The sequence below is a fragment of the Coturnix japonica genome, chromosome 8, assembly GCF_001577835.2.
Source record: "Coturnix japonica isolate 7356 chromosome 8, Coturnix japonica 2.1, whole genome shotgun sequence".
NCBI lineage: Eukaryota > Metazoa > Chordata > Aves > Galliformes > Phasianidae > Coturnix > Coturnix japonica.
The window spans coordinates 10,862,204-10,884,653 of record NC_029523.1 but is presented as its reverse complement, the minus strand read 5'-3'; the positions used below and the strand labels follow the sequence as shown (position 1 = coordinate 10,884,653).

Genomic DNA, 22,450 nt, shown 5'->3' with positions numbered 1-22,450 from the left:
AAGGTTCAGCCTCTACTGCCATACCACCAGCATCCACATCTGACATCATATTATGAAGATGTGTTATGTTCAGAACAGGCCTTGTGTATTTGAAGACCGACACACCACGTCTATTTTCTTTATACTTCGTTATCACTTGGGTATCCCACCTACTGTCTCAATAACTTCCTACAGTTCTTTTCATAACAAAAACAAAAAAAAACAAAAAAAAACTGGTAGCTTTACTCAATTAAGTAAAGCTTTACTTTATTGTTTACTCGAAATGTAAAATAAAAATTAAAAATCAAAATCTATCATTAGGATTATTTTTCAATAAGATCATTGAATTCTGAAGTAGAAATAAATCTCTCATCTTCAGAAATCTTGTTTTCTTTTGAAATTTACCTTGCACTCAATTTTAATAATTGGAAGCTAATGATATCTATCCAGATTTTTACTTGTTACATATTATTTAATCAAGTGTCATTTCCTCATTCATTTCATATAATTGTGGCTACATTATTTTTCTAAATGATTTGTCTCTGAAGCTTTCTTCTTTAGGATTTAAGTATTCTCATAAATTTTAAAAATCTGGTCATTAACCACTTATTTGAAATAGGAATTTTAAGAGCAGTTGAAAGTGAGCTATCCATACACAACTGCAAACTGCACATCTAAGTTCCCTTCTGAAAAATCCCAATCTATGCATGAAAAAGTAAATAAATCACCAATTTGTCTTTCTGAAAAATATGTAACCCAAGCTGCAGTCTCCCAAAGAATTCTTAATTACAGTTCAAAGCGATACAAGGAGCACCTATGCCAACTCCACCACAGTATGTGACCTTGTCTTCTGTCAATATTATGCTGCAGGCATTATTTTATTGCTGTTTTAGTTGTTCTTACATACAAGGACAGTACTTTAATCTTGCTTCAGACATATTTTCCTACCTATTGATATAAGAATATGCAATGTAATAAAAATTCTCTGTCCCTTCCACCAAACAGCCTCCACAAAGTGGCAGCAAAGAAATCTGAAATCATCCCTTAACAAAAGTAACTATCCCAAAGCTCCCTTCTTGATGAAAACATCCCAGTTTCGTGCTGGAAATAATGCAAAAAAATGAGCTTGATCATTATTTTGTTAAATTATCCTACAAATGCAGTTCTGATTCCAGCTGATAATAGACAGCACGGGACTTGGGGCTAGAAGTAGGTCTCAAGTATTTGTGGGGTATAAAGGCTTTTTTATTTTTATTTGAAGACATAGCCATGTCTAGATCTCAATTCAAAATTCAAAGCACAGCTCTAGTTTATAGTACATAAAGATGTCTCTGTAGCACAAAGTACTGAATCAGAGAAGGGAAAGTGCATCCCATCCTACAGTGGTGACATGAGTTATTTGCATAGTTGCCACAAAAGTAATAATTACACTGTAACTCAATGGGAACAATGGTAATTTCACAGTAGCTCGTGTTGTTGTTATCACCCTATATCCTGATAACTGTGAAATTAATTTGTGGCACCACTGTATGTGTCAGCTTTAAGCTGTTCCCTAGGTAACATTACGCTACCATAGAGAACGAATGCTTGGCAGTAAAATGGGTAGCAGCAGATTGATTATACAAAAAGAATCTTTTCTCTACATACAAATAACTTGGCAATCAGTGAAGATGGTGAGAAAAATCCTTCTCAAAAAAATAAATAAATAAATAAAAGCAATAAATGTAATTCTATTAGCTGACCATTATCCAATGACCAAAAAAAAAATGCAAAGGTAAAATAAAACAAGCAGATTGTATTTAGTGCCTTTGACCCATTGTTGTAACTGCAGCCAGGAAGCAGAATAAAAAACGCTGAACATTTCTTCTCCCTTCTGCTAGTCATTTTCCGCATTAACCACTAAATGACAATTTAAGTGCAAATACACAGCACTAAGTTGCATACTCAGGAACACAACAACAGCAGAGATTATGCTTTCACAAATAATTCTAACTTCAGCTAGAAAGGCACTATCCTTTGACCTCCTGAGCACTCCATGTTCTTATGCTGTGCTACTACGACACTGAACGTAAAGGATGACTTCTGCCACACATGGAAACAATTATAAGTTTGCTGGTGAAAATTCAGTGTAATAATGACTGAAGCTCTGGAAAACATTAAATTACAGAATTTAAGGTGGGAACATATAACTATTTTATACAATAAATAAAACACAGAGTTTAATCTTTCAAGTCTGATTCATGAGGCAGCAGATATGAGTGACATCAGATGGAAGATGATACTTTTACAAAGAATTCTGATGTCTCTTGCTTTTAATCCAAGCTTGTTTACATAGCCTTAGGAACCTATACTGTAACACCTTGTTCTCTCACTATATTCTCATCTGTATAAAAAGGTGGCAAAAAAATAAATAAATAATCACAGCATGTTACATACACAGACGCAGTGGCTCACCTGGAGTTTAGTGACAGAAAAAGCAGCACCTCTGTGTCAGTGCCAGTCATCAAAGCAAACCAAGGTGTTGAACAGATACTCTGATCCAGGATATCCAGGGACAAGCACGTTTTGTCGCTCCGTAGTTTTGATCTTTATCTCTGACTGATCCTCCTTTTGTGATTGCTACCACACAACATTGTCCCCAAAACCCTTGACAGGTGATGTTCAGATGTGTTGAGTTATTTTGTATGTGTGGGGGGATGTTTTCCCAACCTGAAATAAAGCTTTCAAAGCTCTAAAAGCAGCTGTAGGGGCATCAAGCCAGCTTGGAAGGTCTCAAGTGTGTATTCTTCATTAAATGTTGGCACATGCCATGCCAAATTATGTCACTGCTGCGAGGAAAATTCTGACCAACCTATAGTCAATTATTCATCTGGAAGGCACTCTTGATCACTGCTGCTACAGACCAAGTTCAACCTGTATTCTCTGCCAAATCAGCACGCGCCCACAATCCACTCAGCTCTCAATCCTCCGCCCCTCACCACCATGTGAGCCAAATACAATGAACAAGGACCCTTAGACCCAGACAACATTCACAACACATTTTTGAAGCCAGCAATCTCACTACATTAACTGCATGGACAGTTGGCTTGTGCTCTTAATGCTGGTAGGAATTACTAAGGGATTCCCTTTAGTACTGATCCCTTCTTCCAGTCCCATTAATAGCTGTCAGCAGTTACCTCTGTGCAAAGCCTTGATGCTTGGCTAAAGCACTGGTTACTTTTCTCTCACACACAACACTATCTCTTTAAAGAGCATTGGCCAAGACTGTTGGATGTTTTGTTGTTGTTGCTGTTCTTTTTTTTTTAATCCTGTGATTCTTTTTCTGTTCTTCATTTTCTTTTACATACTTTTACATGTTCAGGTGTCAGTGCTGAAACTACCCCAATCAGTTGAAACAAATATACTTCCTGTAAAGATAAATGCTGCCAGTGACAGTCTTACACTTGCTCGATCAGTGCTGTCAAAGGCATGCAGAAATGCTTCAGAAAAAGCACGTGTATGAAACTACAGATCTCTGGAAAGCTGTAGAAGCTAGTAGCAATTACTGCTTTTACTGTAAACACAAACTCAATACAGTAAAGAACATTTCTGTAAGTTGTCAGATAATCTTTTTCGAAAAATGATTGAGAAAAATAGTAGGGTGTCTGAACAATTATCTACAATTAGAAATTTTACCTTTGTAATAAAATATAACCAGAAAAGTGCAGAGCTAGCATTTTTTACCTCTGGCAGCACTCAATAACCCCCTAAAATTATATCTTCAATCTGGTACTCACAAAAAAATCCCATTAGGAGATATTTAATAAAATGCCTTTAAGTACAGGTTGCTCCACAGTATGCTTGAAGCATGCTAGGACATAGCAAGGAGTAGCTTTTAGAACCACACCCCCATACTATTTATATGTGTATGTTTTGCTCAAAAAAATTCCTTCAAAAATGTAAGTATTAGGCAGACCTGCATGGCAAAAGGTAGCGATGACAGTGCCTTCTAATAGGATACAGGCACTATAGAGCAGTAGCAAGTAACAAAGAAGGAAAAATGTCTCAGTTTATCCGACAACCAGCACAAGCTCAAGAAAAGTGCAATCTCTTTCCAGAGATATGCTGCTCCCTCAGCTGCCAACCCTTAAATGAGCCCTCCAGACTCCACTCTTTCCAGTCATTCAGATGCATTACTTGCCTACCTTCTCACTTGTTGCTCAACCATTGGTTCTGGCTGTGGCAATTTTGCTGTAGCACCTTTGAGAGAATTGTGGTGGGTTTACTGATAAACCCAGTACAACAGTAACATTGTCTGCCTTGAAGCTAAATATTTATTTGGGGAATGACTTTAACATGATGGAAAAATTAATAAAAATGACACCAAGAGTGAGTATTCTAGGAGATTCTTATAGAACCCTCCACATCTCAATGGTAAAGTCACTACTGAGAAAGATACCTTTCTACCTCTGGTTTCTTCCTACCTGTCTAACTGCTGATCTTTTACTAGCTCTCTAAGCATTAAGAAGAAATGAGACAGCCTCTTGACATTTTTCTCAAATTATTTGACCAAATTAACAGAGCAGGTCTTTCAAGTTTCATCAGATTCAGCGGACTACTAGAAAAAGAATGTATGTGAGATCTATCCATTTATAAATTATGCTTAATCATTGAAAGTGCAATGTTGTAAATGCAGCATCTACAGAGACACTTGTTTAAATATCTTTTAGAATATTATAGTGTCTCAAAATTAAGATGCAAACTCTATGCAATGAAACATCAAATAGATTTCATAAGATAATTATCCCACACGTTCAACCAGAGTTATTAGCGAGTACATGAAGTCTTAGAGTAACTTCCATTGCACTTCCAATCAACTGTAAACTTGATGCATTACCTTGGAAGAATGCCACATTTCCCACTGTGCTAAACTTACTGAAACAAATAGAAAGCAGCATTGCTGCATTACATCCCTACTCTACTATTGTGTAATTGGACCACACTAAAGGAACAACACTTTATTTTACAAACACTGAGTTACCATTATCAACTCCTTGTTTCATAATCTCAGCATAAGAGTAATGAATTCTTATATTACATTGAGAATTAAATTAATATGATAGAGAAAATATTAAGAGTTACATTTCAAAGCTCTGTTTGAAGCTATAATCTTAAGAAAAAAATGCATTTTATATGTTATTACATTGTTATATTAAGTAGACAATAGAATGTTTAGCAACACGGACAGCAAAATATTACTTGGGCCTTTCCAGTTTAGAGGTAAATTCTCCACTTTCTCTACTCCATCTGAGTAGAATTTTTAAGAAATATCATAGAAACAAGGAATATAAAGAGATACAGCTTCATACTCACTGAAATATATCTATTTCTACTAGAAAGGAGTAGAAACATTTATGCTGCATAGTTCCTGCTGGATAAATGGCTGCCTGTATTATTAAAGAAAAAAAAAAAAAAAAATCAGGCATTTTATCTGCAACTAAGTGAACAGTGGTTCTCTCCTGGAGTATTTTAAGCAGCTCTTCCCCCATAACTTTGCCAGCTACTGGAGTGGCTAGGTGCCTGGTGACACCACATATCCTAGAACGGCTATACCCACTTAAGCGAGCCATGTGGCACCTAAAGTGGTTCAAGGCTTAACCAAGAGCCAAATAAATTTTCAGCAGCAAGCTCTGATAGAAGACTCTCTCCTTTTAAGTATCTGCGTTCTTCAGCACTACAAACGGAAAGTCTTTCCCCAAAATTTTGTAGTCATATAACCAAAGGTGCTGCGCTGATATAAGTTCAACACTTTATACAACTAAATATTGAAAGAAAAAAAAAAAAAAAGAAAAAAGAAACCAACAAAAAACCAGGGTCTTACTATTTAAATTTAATATTCCACCAGAACACTGATTCACTGAAAAATCTTTTCTTATTCTCCTAAATAGCCTCAAGTATGTAAACAGGATTTAGGTTCAAAAGTCCACAGGGGAAGTAGAGATTAACTCTGGTGAAAGCTTAGTATCTTGGGTCACAGTTGGACCCAATTTAATCTCTGAAACACCTTCAATCCCAGTACAGAAAACATTTCTAGGAAAATAATGATTTGTTTTTATCTCCAGAAACTCAGCACCCATCACAGTATAAAGTAGGGGGAAAAAAGTATATGTAGCTACTAATTTTCATTGTAACCAAAGTGTTCTAAACAATTATGATAACATGATCTAGTGACAACGAACACACAAAGCAAAGACATCACCAGATAATAAAGCAGTTCTGGATGAAGGCTATTTTATCCTCAATACCAATTCTGCTTTGTATACTGAACTCCAAGGAGAATACAGTCAGATGCCCACAGCAATGCAGAACCCAATGACTTCAAACGGGCACAATAGAGATAAGAGGAGGAAAAATAGATCACATTTTTAGAGATATTTGAAAACTACAGTAAGTGTCTGGAAAGAAACCAGAGCAGATATTTAAAACAGTATTTGTAAGGACAGATTGGTTTTTCACTGCACACAAAACAGAAGTTAACAGAGGAAATGGGGTGTTTTGAGTACACGTGTAGGCTGACTACAGTAGAGCTTTAATTCACGACTTACAGATAGAACAGCATGAGCTTCGACAGCTTGAACTGAAACACCAGCCTCCTTTGACAAAGCTGTGACACACCCAGCTTCTGTTTGTGTCCCAGACATTTCTTTTTTTTAAGGTCTAAAATGCCATAAGCCATTTTCTAACTAAATTGTCCAAAGCTCCAGGATATAAATAAACAAATGTCAATGATCTACAGAGAGCCATTGTTAACAGTAGCAAAAAAAACAACAACAAATCTATGAAATGTTCCTGAAACCTTGCATTTTGAAAGTAACAAAAAGGAAATCCACAGAGGGAACTCAAGATTCTCTAATGCAATTTTCTGCTCTAACAGTTTGCAGATGAGTGACTATTAGTCACTGAAAAAGGTATGACACTGCACCCACTGCATGGCATCTTTGGAGTCTTTGTGGCAAGCCATCTGCCACAGTGGTTTTCAAAATCTCTTTCAGAACCAACATCAGACAACATCTCCTGCAGTTAGCTAAAAGCAAAATTTGACTGTCACCCATATTTTTTTTTTTTCTTTAAATCATAAAACTACATGGCTCAAAAGCAGAAACAGGCTCCCGTTCACCTGAAGTGACACAAAAGCAAGGTGTTTTTTTCCCTCTTCTCCCCCACAAAACAGTTTGCAGGGACAGTACAGATAAACACAGTACTGATGTGTTTGCTGTGCAGAGCACATGCCAGAAACCCAAACGAGTAGGTTACACGACATTTTGTAGTTTGCACTGTATACTTGTTTCTTTTTTAAATCCTTAGTCTTTAACTGCTAACCAGTGCACACTCATGAAATCACAGAACCCCTCCCTTATCGTGCAATTTCTTTGGGTTCTGCCCAGCCCCAGAAACTATTTGTTAAATACATCTGAGTGTCTAGACCATATTAAAAGAATCTTGATTATTACTAACCCCAGCTTATACAGTTGTCAAGACAACAGAGTGAATATCATCATTAACAGAAACTGCTTCTATCAAACTGGAAATCATAGCTGAAGCTTCACTCCCATGCTCACATTATCCAAAATATGCAAATATATGAATGCAAAAGAAAATTCCAAATGAAGTTTGATGCCTCTTTAGACTGATCTAAACAGACAAGTAAACTTTCTCTCTTTCCCACTTGTAAATATGAAATGTTTAAATCTTCCTCTATTAACACAGAGTCTGTATAAAAATATTCAGCTTTAATTTTCACTTGCAAAGCTTTCATGCATACTAATGCAGCCAATGTTCACAAGACAGATCGTAGATTTATGCACCTACAAGGAAGACCCATTCACGTATACAACGTCTCACCAGTCTCACTAACTGATGGCTCACTGCCATAAGCCACCATACTGCCAGACTCACAGGATGCTACCCACTGTGGCTTCAGTTGTCTGACACCAAGTTCATGCAACCTACACTAGACGCAGGCCTAAAGCATATTGCCAGTAGAGTGTTCAGGAGCAATCTATCATCATTTAAGATGCAATACAATATGTGTTGCCTGTCATGACGCCATGCTCCTCAGCAAGCTCACAGAAATAAGCTGACAGGAATCTCATGAAGTTCAAAGAAAAGGAAGTATGTTACATCCCGCCGTTGGGGATGAACAACTCCAGGTAGCAGGCACCTGGAAAGCAGCTCTGCAGTCAGGTTCTTCTGAACCTGGAAAAGGTGGTGAAGATCAGCCAGCAGCATGTCTTGCAGTAAGGCCAGCATGCCATGAACCACTCTGGGCAATGCTCACCAACACACCAATGAAGGGGTTTACTTAAGCTTTGTCATTACATTAAAATATAATAAACAAACCTTTTAGACTATATTAACAACAACAAAAAAAGAAAAAAAGCCCACAAACTGAATTCTGAATTGAATGCTTTATAGAATTACCTGCTAATAAAAGTAAACCAAATTTTTGCAATACCACTCTATCCCAACTAATAAGCTCATTTCATTCAAGGTCTAAAATATTGCATGAAGTAAAACTAGAGAAACTTCACATTTTATGATCTTCCAGAAAGTTTATTTTTGTATATATCTATATATAAACAAGAGCAATGATTTTCCTCTACTCCTTAATTTGAATATCATTTGGTTTCTGAAGAGCTGAAAGAAAACAAGACCCTGCTAGGTTATTGGTATTTATATAAAGCACAGTAATATTCATCAGAGAGAAATATACTGAAGTACATATTAAATTGACCATTTTTCTCAAAGAGAAATTTAAAATGGACAGTCTAGTTCCAAACGGGAGCACTGGGGGAAAATGTTCATTGTCTCTCTCATCAGGCCAAACAGTAGTACTACTCTGGGAAATCAGAGAGGATTTGGGCAGACTGCCCACTCAACTTAAGGCTCATCTGTGATCCACATATATCTGCTTATCTATCTACTATCTACTATCCAGCTAGTATTTTTTTTGTTGTTTTCACATCCATATGATTTTAGTGCCTCTGTGCAACATGCAGCCCTCTCTGTCTGCTTCCTTAACCAAAAGGAGGCAAGTACCTCAGTACCTGTGTCAGCAAATCTATATCCTCCCACACCCACAGTCCAAAGTCCACTACAGTAATGGGAAAGCAAAATGAATGTTCATTTCTCAAAGATGTATTGCTAGACTAAAGTACGTTGCAGGTAATCTTGGATCCAAATAGAAAAAAAAAACCAGCCATCAAGGTGTTGTGGTTTAACCTGGCAGGTGGCTCAGCACCACACAGTTGTTTGCTCACCCTCCCCTTCCCAGTGGGATGGGGAAGAGAATAAAAAAAAAAAAAAATAAAGTAGAACCTGTGGGTTTGGCATAAAGTTATTTACTAAAAGAAAAAAATATAATATGTAGTTGTAACTACTATTATATACAAACATGAGCAATGCACAAGCAATTCCTTACCATCCTCTGATCAACAAAGAACTACTTTACACTGATGGCAATTAAGAGAATTCCTGCACTGCACATTATCTGTCAGACTTTAAAATCAATTAACATTTCTCAGAATGCTCTCTATGCTACCAAAAATGACCAGGATACAAATGTACGGGTTAGCAGTGAGCTTTCGATTTTGCGTGATGTAGAAAATTCTCGTGATCTTACATGGCCCTTGTAATAGATGTATAACCTTTGAAATGCCAAAGATCCCTCCTCAAGTGAATGTTTATCACTAAAGTGCTGTCAGTTACCAAGTTTTTAAAAGATTAACTACGCTGAGTCATGTACTGCAAAACACTGCAAACCACCCATGGAATGTTGTTACAGGAGACCAGCAACATGAAATCCAGCTTGGGGAAAATACTAGAAGTAGCTTCACACACCATATGTTCCCTAAACCTCTATTTTAAGTCATTTTCAATTTACTGGCACTACAGCAAAGATCTATGTACACAGAAGACTGACCACACAGGAAGAAGACAGGAAATAAAGAGCAAGAAAGCAAAATTAGAAAGGCTAGTGCCTTTTTATTTGTAACATTAACTTTCAAGAAAGGAAGGAATGTAATTGGAAGGTAATAAGTAAGACTCTTAAATAGGCAGGTTACACTACACATCACAGTATCTTTACAAACAGTTACTCATAACAGTGTTCATAAGCCAAGAGCATCATGAACATCAAGTCATTCAGAGTTGTGAAAATAAAGTCATTCACAAACATCCATAAACGTAAAGGGATTATGAACAGAATAAAAGCAAATGGTTTTAATTAGTTTTGAGATTCTCCTCAATATTATTGCCATTTATACTTTTTACTGTGCAACTCCAAGAATTTACTCATATCAAGCAAGTAAAATGATTTATTGTATATTACTACCCAACTTTCAAAACTTAATAAAGCATGTTCATCCAATTTTATCACAGATAATACTAAAATTAATATTCTTTCTGAATGTATTTAGAAAATTATTTTAGAAACTGTCTCTATTCTGCCTCCTTTCAATCCCTGATCGTTCCCTGTTTTGGGCACTATAGCTCATGAGTTTCTTTGGAGTCTTGTACCAAAATACTCAGCAATGCAAATAAGGGCAGCAAAAAAAGATTGACTTACTGACAACTTTTAACCACCCCTCTAATAAGCATTAAGTGATATGAGAGTATTAAGCAAAATACACATCCCTGCAGTATATGAAATACCAGATGCATTTTAAAATTCTATTAATAAAAACAAAATTATGTAAAAACAGTGATAAAATCTGAGTACATAGGCCACCACATACATAAAAATCAAATCCAATTTAGAAGCAAACGCAGGTTTGTTCAAACAGCATTGTACAATTTCTTTAACACTTACAGAATTCAGATGAACAGTATTTTCATTCACTCACAGTTTAGTATAAATATAAAGCAAGGCACCCCTTAAGCATTTTAAATAACAAATTAAACATTTACGTTTTTTACTGTGCAGTCAGGCTTAACATTTATGCAGCTTCAAAACCAAAGTACAGCCTCAAGGGAAGCCTCTCCACTGACAAATTAATACCTTAGAGAATAGAGCTGAATGGTGGCAATGAACTCATTTGTTCCCCCAATAATGAAGAATGACTCTTTCTTTACCACATCTGTGACTGTTGCTATGGTGACCCGGACTTACCTCATTGCTTCTCGAAGTGCTCCTCGCTCACTAAGAGTCGTGTGCTTGATGTCATCAAAATTATTTTCTAGTTTCTCACAGTTCTGAAACAAATGGAAGAATCCATGTAAGACTCTGCAGCAGTATACTGTGCATGCATTAGCATTATTCAGCATCATGCAAACAAAACTGATTTATATTATGTAATCTCACAAATTATGCATTTTGTTTTAATTATGCAGTAGTCATTAAAAAGGCACTGAGAACTCAGAAACAAAGTAAACATGAATCTTCTTACACGGTTGTCATGGAAATCATCTTATAAATGTTCCATAATTAAATGTATAGATTTTACACTTAAAAAGAAAGAAAGAAAATTCTCCATTATCAATACACAAAGCAACACAGCTACTGCACGCACACAGAAAAGAATAAAAACCTAAATACGAATTTAAAATAATAGAAGTTACAGATTCCTTCCCAATGAAACAGGCAGCGTTGTTAGAACAAACCAAGCTTTTAATAACAATCTTGAAAATGACAAGAACTAAAAAGGTTCTTCATAGAGACCTCAACCACTTAATATATTTTCCAGATTAGAATTCATTGCTATTCCTAAAGCTGATGTGAAGACAAACATTTTGTGACAATAAAAGAAATAAAATCCATATTCTGTTACTTATTTTTAACCGTCCAAATAGTTGCATTACTCCAGAGTGCTGACACTTTCCTTCTACTCCCATACAGGCAGTAAAATTGATTCAGAAGATGCTGGGTAATACAGAAATTTGCATCTGTACAAAGTGAGCGTGAAACACAGCAAACAAGAGTTCTCTGATCATCTGAATCATCCAGAAGATTTTACATGCTCAAGGCTCTGAGGTATCACCATCCTCTGCAACACCTTCTTCCAATACCAAAACTTACCTCTGGGAGGCATAACTTTGCCACGTGGATTGAGAAGCAACAAAAGTTGCAAGCAGCTTTAACAGTTATTATTGCAAACAACTAGAAAAGCAGAATTATCAGGCTCTTCAAGTGGGATCTTTAGGTAGAACACGTGAACTGTCAGTTCATATGCACTCACAGGTTTTAATACATAAATTAATGTTGAAGTCCATATCTAAAGTTGTAATAAATACAGTAGAAGTTATTATTTCTTTTATGTATCAATTCTTTATAATTATACTCAATTAGAGGCTACAAGAGCAATATTGGAGAGGAAATAATTAGATATTTGTAAATGACCTAACTTTCTTTGACCAGTTATTTTTAAATTTAAGTTGTAGATGTTTCAATACAAAGTTTTAACACTTCAGCAATATATCTCTGAACAGGAGAAATGAAGAAGTCTACATTCAGAACTCTCAATTCTTCTCTTCCCATACAAAAATGAAATCATAGAATCATTAAGTTTTGGAAATACCTCTAACATAATCTAGTCCAACTGTTCACCCATCTCCAATTTTACCACTAAACCATGTGATTAAGCACCACATCTACCCTCTCCTTAAACTCCCCTGGGGATGGTGACCCCACCACCTCTCTGGGCAGCCTGTTCCAGTGACTCATCACTCTTTCTGAGATGAAATTCTCCCTGATATCTGATCTGAACCTTTCCTGGTGCAACTTGGGACAATTACCTCTTGTCCAATGATGCATGACTTAAATAGAAGTAGTAAATCTTATGGCTAATTTGATATTTGTGTTTATATTACAATCAGATGTCCTTTGTATGGCAAAATCCTACTCAAAAGCTCAAAGGGATTTCACAAAACGGGGAAGCTCATTTAAAAATACTCAAAAGAAACCCAAACTGACAATACTAATATAGAAAGAATTCCAGATTTAACAGTACTAAACTGAAAGCATCTGTGCAAGCATACAATCAAATTTCACATCCTTCAGGAAAACAGATCAAGGGAAACAACATATGGAATATTGCTTCAAGCACTGAAAGACTAAAGCCCATTTATTAACAGTCTTGTGCCACTGGCAACTCACCATAGGTTCAGGAAAATCTGAGCATCATGCAGTTCATTTCTCTTGACTTTGTGATATAAAACATGTAAAGAACTGACAAAGGATTGAGAGCTCACAAGATTTTATCAAGCAGAACTAAACCTTCTCTTTACCCTATAATCTAAAATAACTGATGGTGTTTAAGTGGGAAATGCTAAAATGAGTAAGTCACTGAATGCTTTCCAGTTGGTGTTTCTCATTTGCCTATACAGACCATTCTGCATTAATCAATTGAAAGGCAATAAGGGTGGCCAGTACCTAAAGAAAACTCTGTTATCATATACACTTGCATAAATATTCCTTAAAACAAAACAAACAAAATCACAATGATGTGGGAGTAAATAGAAAACCCAGAACAAACAACGAAACATAGTTTGAAGATTCAAATAATAAATGTTATAATAATTCATTTGGCAAGATAATGAATTCTGACCAATTTCACTAACTATTTCTGGACAATATCATATCTACCTTTCTCAGGTACATCCCACTAAATAGTTCTCATCCAAAGTACAGTAGCTGGAAACCCTGTAACTTTGCTGTTAGGAAAAAAATGACCTAAAAACTAAGGCTGATGCAAACCCACTAAAGGAAGATGACCTCACAGTACAATCACTTACTGTTTAAGTATTGAACAAATGAATAACTACTGACAATAGCTACTATTATTTTCCAGTTACAAGTGCAGTAATCCAGAAAAAGTAGCTTGGATCTCTCAATGAAAAGAGAACAGCAATCTGAAAGCCTAAATTTAGCACAGCTACATATTTATGTTGTTTCTTCATGGGTCTGAGCATCAGTTTGCATACTATGTTTCTAGACCCTCTTAAAAGGCTATCAGTGTAATAGAAAGGTCCCGGTATGTATGAAATTCTAACAATAATACTCTAGTGAACACATAAATGGTGAAACTTCAATAGACCATGACCAAGATGAGTTTTACATTTCTAAATATTAAATCAATAGCAAAACCTGCACTCATTCTATTATCCACATAGAACATGATGGAAAGCGTATCAGTGGCAGCAGAGTAGCAAGGTTCTATAGGCTGCAGCATGTAAAGGCTTGTCCAAATGCAACAGTCACGGGCTCAGAAGTAAAGGAAAGATGCTTACTTTAGGAAGGCCTCAAGTACAAAGGGACCTCCAGCAAGTTACTCTTACACCCACTGCCAGCCCTTAAATGAGGTCAGGGAATGTGGATCCTGACTCCACCCCTCAGGCACATTGCATGCAGCTGAGCTCCCCTGGGTTGGCCTTGCCTTCCACCAGGTGCTCAATCACTGCTTCAAGCCATGATTTAACAGTTCTTCTACACCAATGCTACTAACTAGATTAATATGTGTGTATATATATGTATATATATATATCTTGCAAAGGGCAGAGTATTTTGGCCCATCATACTTCACAGATTTAAGTATAACAAGCAATTAAACTCCCAGGTGTTTAGCTCTCAGCAGCAATTCAAGTAGAAAATTCAAAATACAAACAATGAAAAAATGGATTTTAGAAGCTTACAGCCAATTAATTTCTTTGGGTATAGATAATATCCAGAAATTTCAACTCTGCAGTTGAATAATTTATATATTACTCTATACCCTCTGTACGCTATCACTGTTGGCAGATCCATAGCACTGTATGACACTAAACTAAATAATACCTTTGAGAGGTTCAGGATGAAGAATAGGTAGATAGAGATACGGTTAGGGACATGGCTATTATAAATCAAACTATCATTGCATGACAAAAAGCCACAAAAATCTAAATCCTTTTTTTTCCCCATAGCATAACCACTTTTGAGGTTTTCAGATGAACCAAAGATCAAGAGGGAGGGGAACAGTTTTGATAAATATAAATGAAAAGCTTATTTATCATTTGAGATCTTATCTAAAGCTACACAATATCCTTAAAAAGGCAGATGTGTGCTGGATGTCCACAGTATGTGGTATTTCATGCACTGTACTGGTAGAGCATCTATCTAATCAGAAATTGGAAAGGTGAACAATGAAAGTATGAAGATAATGAAGTAAAATTACTGCACAAATTGAAAAGCTTCCTTTACTATAGACATAATGCGATGACTTTCCTCTTACTTCAACTTGTTCCAGTTAAAAAAAAAAACTAACAAAAAAAAACAACCAGTAAGCTTAAAGAGGAGGATGTTGTGCTCATAAATCTATTTTTTTCAGACATGGCAACTGGTAATTATAACATCCTGGTATCAACTTAATTGTATCCTTTTTTTAAATGTCTGAACTTAGCAACTACCAAGTTGAAAATACTCATACCCTTTGACACTAGTTGAACTAACCATTTAGCTCACAAAACTAGAAAACAAATAATCACCATGTCTTAATAAAATTCTAGGATTATGGAAAAAGTGAAATCATACTTTAAAAGAAAAAACCTCAAAATGTTTGTCAGTTTAATTTTCTTATTTCCCTGTGTTTCTGTCAAGCCCTCTTTCCTTGACTATGTCAGAGAAGATGATTGTTGATTTGGGCTAGTGGGTCAAATGCAAAACTCAGAAACCAGAATTGGTCTATTGCCAGGTATCATCAATGAGGATAACCATGAAATACAGAAGCATTAATGTGATGTGCCTAAAAGCTTTGAGATGACCACAATTGAAATTCACCCATTCTGCAATACAGAACTGATAAAAATGACCCCACTTCCATCAAAATCAACTACAAATCTTCTATCCAGGCAAAGAAGAGCAAGATCACACTAAGCCATATCCTGCTTTATCCTGAAATACTTCACATAAGACTTTCAAAAGCATTAGTATTACAGATAATGTCTTGCACACATTTCTAGATAGTTGAAAAATAAAATCTTTTGATCTGACAACAGTGTAAGACCTATTCTAAGACAGCCTGCAACACCAAAGTAGAGTAGATCTTTTATCCTAGCTGATACACTGCCAAATCAGAAGCCTTACTCAAAATACACTCCTCTCTCTCTCTTCTAAGATGGATGTTTTCAGGTAAGGAGAATTACCAAATTCTTAGAAATTGCTGCTTCCACATGAATTTAGGAAATTTTCTAAGGAAGCTTATTAGCAAACATACTTTGTATACAAACCACAAGGAATGAACAGCAGCAAAGTTTGAATAGTTTTCACTTGTTCAGTTTTGTTCTTACTATTGGCACTAAAACTTTTTTTTTCCTCTCATTTTTTCTTTATAATCCATTAGGAAAGTTCTGACAGTATAGTGTATCTTAATTTTCTAATGCCAGTTTTTAAAATCTTCATATTAAATGCCTTCGTAGCCAGATTTTGGATTGCTTAAAATGAAACTGTCGGATTCAAACAGTGAAGAACATAGCCATCTCTCTCTGATGTTTCACTTGGTTTTCTTTAAAGAAGGTAGACTGTAATGACAGATTTCCATTAAATAAACTACACACACCACAATGCTGGCCATGTTAGCTTGCTCTTCTGAAAAATTTTGACTGTACTGTAGAAGGGATTTCTTTCTCAAAAGCTGACTTTTTTCAGGGGCAGTATAAGAAGTGCAGAATGGTTATTTCCACATTGATATTCTTATTTATATATATAATGTTCACACCAATAGATCAATATGGAAACTGAACTATTTCATCAGCAGAAAAACTTTAGAAATAACTATCTTGTGTTTTATAAACCTAAAGCAACATTGTAATAGTAATCTAAACTGTAATATACTTCAGCAAGGATAATTATTAAGGGAAAACACAGCTGACATTTTCTGATTTATGCACACAATCAGAGATGGAGTCCAAGGACTGTGACATAATTATCTCCATGCTAACAATTTTTGTAAATCTCTTGACGGAATTTTAGCTAATTTTAAAATGCCTTCTGAAGATTAGCACTTAAAAGTGTTGGGGAAAATAGCACAATTTATTAGCGAGGGTATAATTGTAAACCTTCCAAATACTCATTGTGAATATCATTTAGACAGTAACTCCTGCTTTAGCAGCTGGTATATAAGACTCCTGTTTATCGAGTCTTGAAACAACAGATAGAGTAGAATCTAATTAAACAGGATTACATGCAAAAGAAAAATTATTAAAAACAGACTAATAGACAACTGCTATGAATTTGGAATAGCACATCTAGCTCTTTTGATGTGAACTCATGTAACACTGTGCTTTATTACAATAAAACCTTACGAAATACTCTTACCAGACCTCTCTTGATTTGGAACAGACTGTCTTTCTACACTGAAACAACACAAAAAGCTAAATGGCTCCATTGATCTCCTCTCACAGACTTAAGCACCCATCTGCTATAGGATAAAATGCCTGTTACATTTATTATAACATTGGTACTACAATTCATAACTCAGTAGTCAATAGCAGTATTTCACATAAGAAGCCCCTTTAAACCACCTTTGTACTGAGCAACTAAACAAAACAGATGCCAAAGGGTTTCCCAAGGGTTAATAGCATTTGTTTCATCTACAGAGCATTGTTGAAAGCTAAACAAGAAAGAATCAAATGGTCCTTTTTCTATCTGGAAGATATTAAAGTCTACATCACCTAAGCTTCTCCATTCCATTTGTTGCAACTCGTTCTGTTCTCATAGGGTTCTCCGTCCAAACAGTGGTAAAGGAATGTAAAACCGATACCTGAGCAACTGCTTACAAAGGAAAGATACGTATTTTTAAAGAACATGTCTATACCCTTAATATCTGCATAAAGTACACTGAGCCCTCAGGTATTTACATAACATTGACAGCATGTCATTCATAATATATGAACATTTGTTACAACCATTTTTTCATCATGTGACACAGACACATTGGCCAGACAGGCTCTTTGAAAAATACAGATATTAATATACCAAAAATAGCAGACTTCCAACAGAAAACCAGCCTTAAGTGTTAGCAATCAAACAAACAAACAAAAAAAATCAATCGAGAAAAATATTAAGTAGGACTGTGAGAGGCTGTAATCAATGCCTCCTTAGCATAACCATATTAGTTCTTTTCAGCTTCTTTAGATAAATATTTTTAAGATGCATAAAAACATAACACATTTTCTCCACAAACAGAAATTTATTGGTGAGGCAGGACTGAAACTCCTGCATGAGATATTTTCTGAAATTCTGCAAATGCATTTTGTTATTAATTACCAGAAAAGCTGCTCAGGTAATTGGAAATTTTGAAGTGGAAGCTGACAATTTCAGAGATTGTATTGCTCCCTCAGCTTAAGAAATGATAGATATAATCCTTAAACACAGGTAATTATCTGGAAGATAACCACTTGCTAAACGTACATAACATTTCAGTTTACAGTGTTACTGGGACTATGAAAGTTCTTCCGATTTGAAATAGCATTCTGCTAACTTCCCTTTCATGCTGTTTCATGCACAAATTTCAAGTGGCAATTTTATAACAGCCTTTGTGTTCACACGAGGTATGGAATCTTGTTTGCATTCAACCTGCTGTTTTCAGAGCAGATGCAGACACCACGTGTTTCGACAATAACAATACATCTGATAGGAGCAATACGGGGAAGACGAGTAAATACAGGGAAGATGAGTAAAGACATAATGAAAGCACCAAGCACACAACACAGAATAGCAGACCAAAGAATTCAAAAAGGTTAAAAATCTAGAGTCGTGCAAGACAGCAGAGGCACAGCTGGAAATAACAAGCAGCAGAATACAGGTGATACCACTAAAGACATTTTATAATGCTTCCCCCCTATGACTCAGCTTTGAAAGACAGAAAATGCTGAAAATAAAAGGGAAGGAAAGCACCCCTCCCACCTTTTTCCTTCTCTTCCTAGAACAAATATTAAACTTGCTCAGTAGAGGAATGAGAGGACTCAGCAATAAGCTACTCATCCTTCTGCATCCAAAGGGATGTTCTTACAAGTGCTTCCCTGCATGGCGTAGGGCACAAAAATCAGGGAGAAATACACACCATATCTTAGAATATGTAAAGATCTTCATCTAGATACTACTGTGCCTTTTTCCTATTGGAAGGGCTGAGCACCTCACGAGGGCCTTCACAGAAGCTGTTTGACATGCTGCCTGGGACTAGTCCTTCCTTGACAGATTGACGGAATCTCTCTTATTTTCCATCCACAGCTGTGGAATTACTGAATATAAAAACTTTCCAATAATTTAAATTATTATTCTAATGGCACTTGAAAACACCCAGGATAAGTATTATAGCCTCAGGTCTCAAGTCCATTTACCACCTACAGCACCTTACAATCCAACACTTCTGTATTATACTGTGCTCTTTACTTCTGTGTTCCATTTACTGTCCTTCCTTTGGAAGATTTCACATCGCCATCTGAATAGCTTACCTCTCCAAACAGTTCTGCCAGTATTCCCATCCTGGTTAGCATATTTAAAACTACCATGTTCAAGAAGGGGTGAGCAACACCAACATGCCATGCAGCACCAAGCAAACCCTTTTCCTTCAGTTCTCAGGCCCCAGGTGTACCCAAAGACAAGGTTTTACAGAGGAGAAGCCTGGAGCAACACTCCCTGTTACAAGAAGTGTTTGAAGCAGTCCAGTTCATGTCTCGCCTTCAAGACACAACAAAACTGAACAGCTGGAAAGGTATCACAGCTATTGTACATGTGCAAGCACAGCAATAGGAGAAATCAGGGCAGTGGCAAAGCAAATAGAAACAAAAATTATCCTCCTAAATATAAAAGTACCAAATCTTTCCTTTTTCTTCCTGAAGACATCTTTACATTCAATTTCTAAGCCTTATTCTTACACAGCATTTCTCCCATGTATGCACTGTTTGAGCTTCCAGTGTTTAATTTTTATCCAGTTATTTTCTTTTTTTTCCTCCTTCATTACTTGGGTTTTTCCACTACTGTTCTGTTTCCCTTTGTTCAAATTTTCCCCAGTCCCTTCTAATTATTTCACATCTTTTCCTGTTTCATTACATCACAGCTTTCCCTTGCCTTGTTTTCCTTAATGCCTCCCTTGAATTCATTCCTGCAACTCTGTGCTCCCTTCCCCACCACAAAACAGCTCCAAGCAGGACACACAAGCTGCAGAACAACATAAACCAAATCATTCAGGGGGCACCTAGAAAGGCCTCAAACCTCCTAACAGCACCTACAGAGGGTCCCACACCAACTGCCATTCAGGGGTGCAGGTAAGTGCAGAGAGCCTAAGTAAGAAGGAAAAACTCAGCACTTGTGCTGCCACGGAAAACCACAATGAACCGATGGGGTCTGCCTCTTCCTTTCTCACCTATGCTGCAAAGCACTCACAGGTTACTAACACCACCGATGGTACCAGATTTGGGAAAAAGAATGTAAATATTTCTCACAGAATTTTGTGATCTACACACTCAACTCTCATACAACTCCTGGGAAAGCCTTAACGACTACAGCTTGTTGTTTTCTTACACTTCCTGCACAGCTGCTGCTGAACGCTTTGCACCAAAGATGGCAAGTAGTTCCCTCCATACATGATGGGAAAAGTGGCCCAGGCCCATAAAGACTGAAAATACAGTGGAATTATTAAGGAAGTGAAGTCTGTTCCTAGAGCTGATAGGAAGAACCTTTAAAGCCATTCAATATCTCTTATTTCCCATTACCTCAGATGTGACAGAAGTAAAAGTTAAGCTTTACTTCTTATTTTTTTTTAATGGAAGAAAGAAAGAAAAGTTTGCTGGGCTCAGCCTTCAAAGGACAAAAACAAATGCTCATTAAGTCCACACTTTTAAAAGTGTGGATGATCCAGCATCAGCCAGACAGTTTCAAGGATAGGTACTAAGACAGTTTCCCTGAAAGTCCTTTTGTTCTACAGCAGCGCAAGACTCCATCCAACAGACAGTGGCATCTTCTTAGAAAGAAAACTCTTAAAACTCTTTAATTTTAGGATGGAAATAAAAGTTTTTTTTTCTAGGAACTAACATTTTAAGTGTATGAAGATTTCTGGAAGGGGAGTCAAGAAATAAGAAATGCTACAGCAGAAGATAAATGCATAATTTAGCTGAGCACCCATCTGTGATGAAGCCCAAAAGAATGGCAAAAAACAGTCAGCTAACATCCATCTTTTTGAAGGGCATCAAAATCAGTGCTATTACTTGGGAATTTCTGACATCGCTAAATGTACCTCAAAGCTATTTGATGTCTGCATAGCGGAGTACTGGTAGATATTTAAAAGAACATGTATCAGAACGCATATCTTAAAAAAAAAATAAACAAAAAAAAAACACACAAAAAAAAAAACCAAAAAAAAAACATTTAACAGTATCAGTCTACATCATACAGCTACAAATCATTACACAGTAAGTAGAAATTTCAACCAAAGCAATTCACACAGGACAACCTAACATTCAGGTAGAAAATTCCTGTTTATTAACCTTATTCCCACAGCAGTGTCTGTAAGAATTCAAGTTTGAAGGGTACACAGAGCTGGATAGAGAATGCAGCAAAACTCTAAGTGATACAGGCCACCAAAAAGCAAACACTGTGCCAATTACCTAAATTCCAAAATAGCTTAATAGAGTTGCCCTTCCAAAACTTGCTATGGACCCTTCACACACACACTTTAATACACAGGATTAATTACATGACGAAATGCTATCTTACATAGAATTGCTGCCTGTCTAGGAACAGAGTGCTCACCTCCACAGCAGCCCTGAAACCTCATGCCTTTCATGCAGCTTTTTTGTGCTGTGTGAGGCCTTATTAATTGAACACCATTCAAAACCATACTTGAAGGCAGAACTACTTTTCCTGTGAACGTTTCAATGGCACTCATCACTTTGGTACCTTAAGTGATTTAAAAGCCATTTATTCATCTGTATTCCACAGATATCCTCTTTTGACAGATAGCAATCAGAACAAAAAAACTATGCAATAACTGTGAGCATGCAATGTCCAACACCTGTGGCACCAAATTCTGAATTATATAAGAGATCGGAAGTGACAATTTGTGCTAATGGACTTACTTTCCTGTCAGTTGCATTATGCCATCTTTTGCATATGCAGTTAGATGTCTCTTCCTCGCTACCACTACTGCAAAGCCAAAGGCACAGCATTCCTCTTCTCTGAACATTAGCAACTTATTCACTCCCAGAGTTTAATTACTGGCAGCAAAAGTTGCGTTACTGTGTTATAACACTTTGTGTTATTATGCTAATGTAGTCCTTAAATTATTATTTAAAAAAATCCATAATTCCCCGAGGACAACAGTATATAGTTTTGTTCTGCAAGCCTACCCGCACTCTTCTAATCTCATCTCAATAAACAGCCCCTTGATAACTTTGACAGTTTATAGGGATGACTGAAAATAATAACATACCTTATGTGCCTAGCACCAGAAGCAGCGGGTCTGAT

The 22,450-nt window shown here is 36.4% G+C and overlaps 1 protein-coding gene across 3 annotated transcripts in view; it reads right to left on the bottom strand.

Annotated features, from left to right (window-relative positions):
* Window positions 1-22,450, bottom strand: part of DPYD (dihydropyrimidine dehydrogenase) — a 319,673-nt gene that overhangs the window by 257,896 nt on the left and 39,327 nt on the right. For 2 of the 3 annotated variants that reach the window (XM_032446240.1, XM_015870373.2), the window contains exon 3: window positions 11,129-11,211. In XM_032446240.1, the coding sequence (XP_032302131.1) occupies window positions 11,129-11,133 (5 nt within the window). In that variant the 5' untranslated portion in view covers window positions 11,134-11,211. Of the gene's footprint in view, window positions 1-11,128; window positions 11,212-13,600; window positions 13,631-22,450 lie in introns of those variants that run through there. The other variant, XM_032446239.1, reaches the window with a different exon arrangement.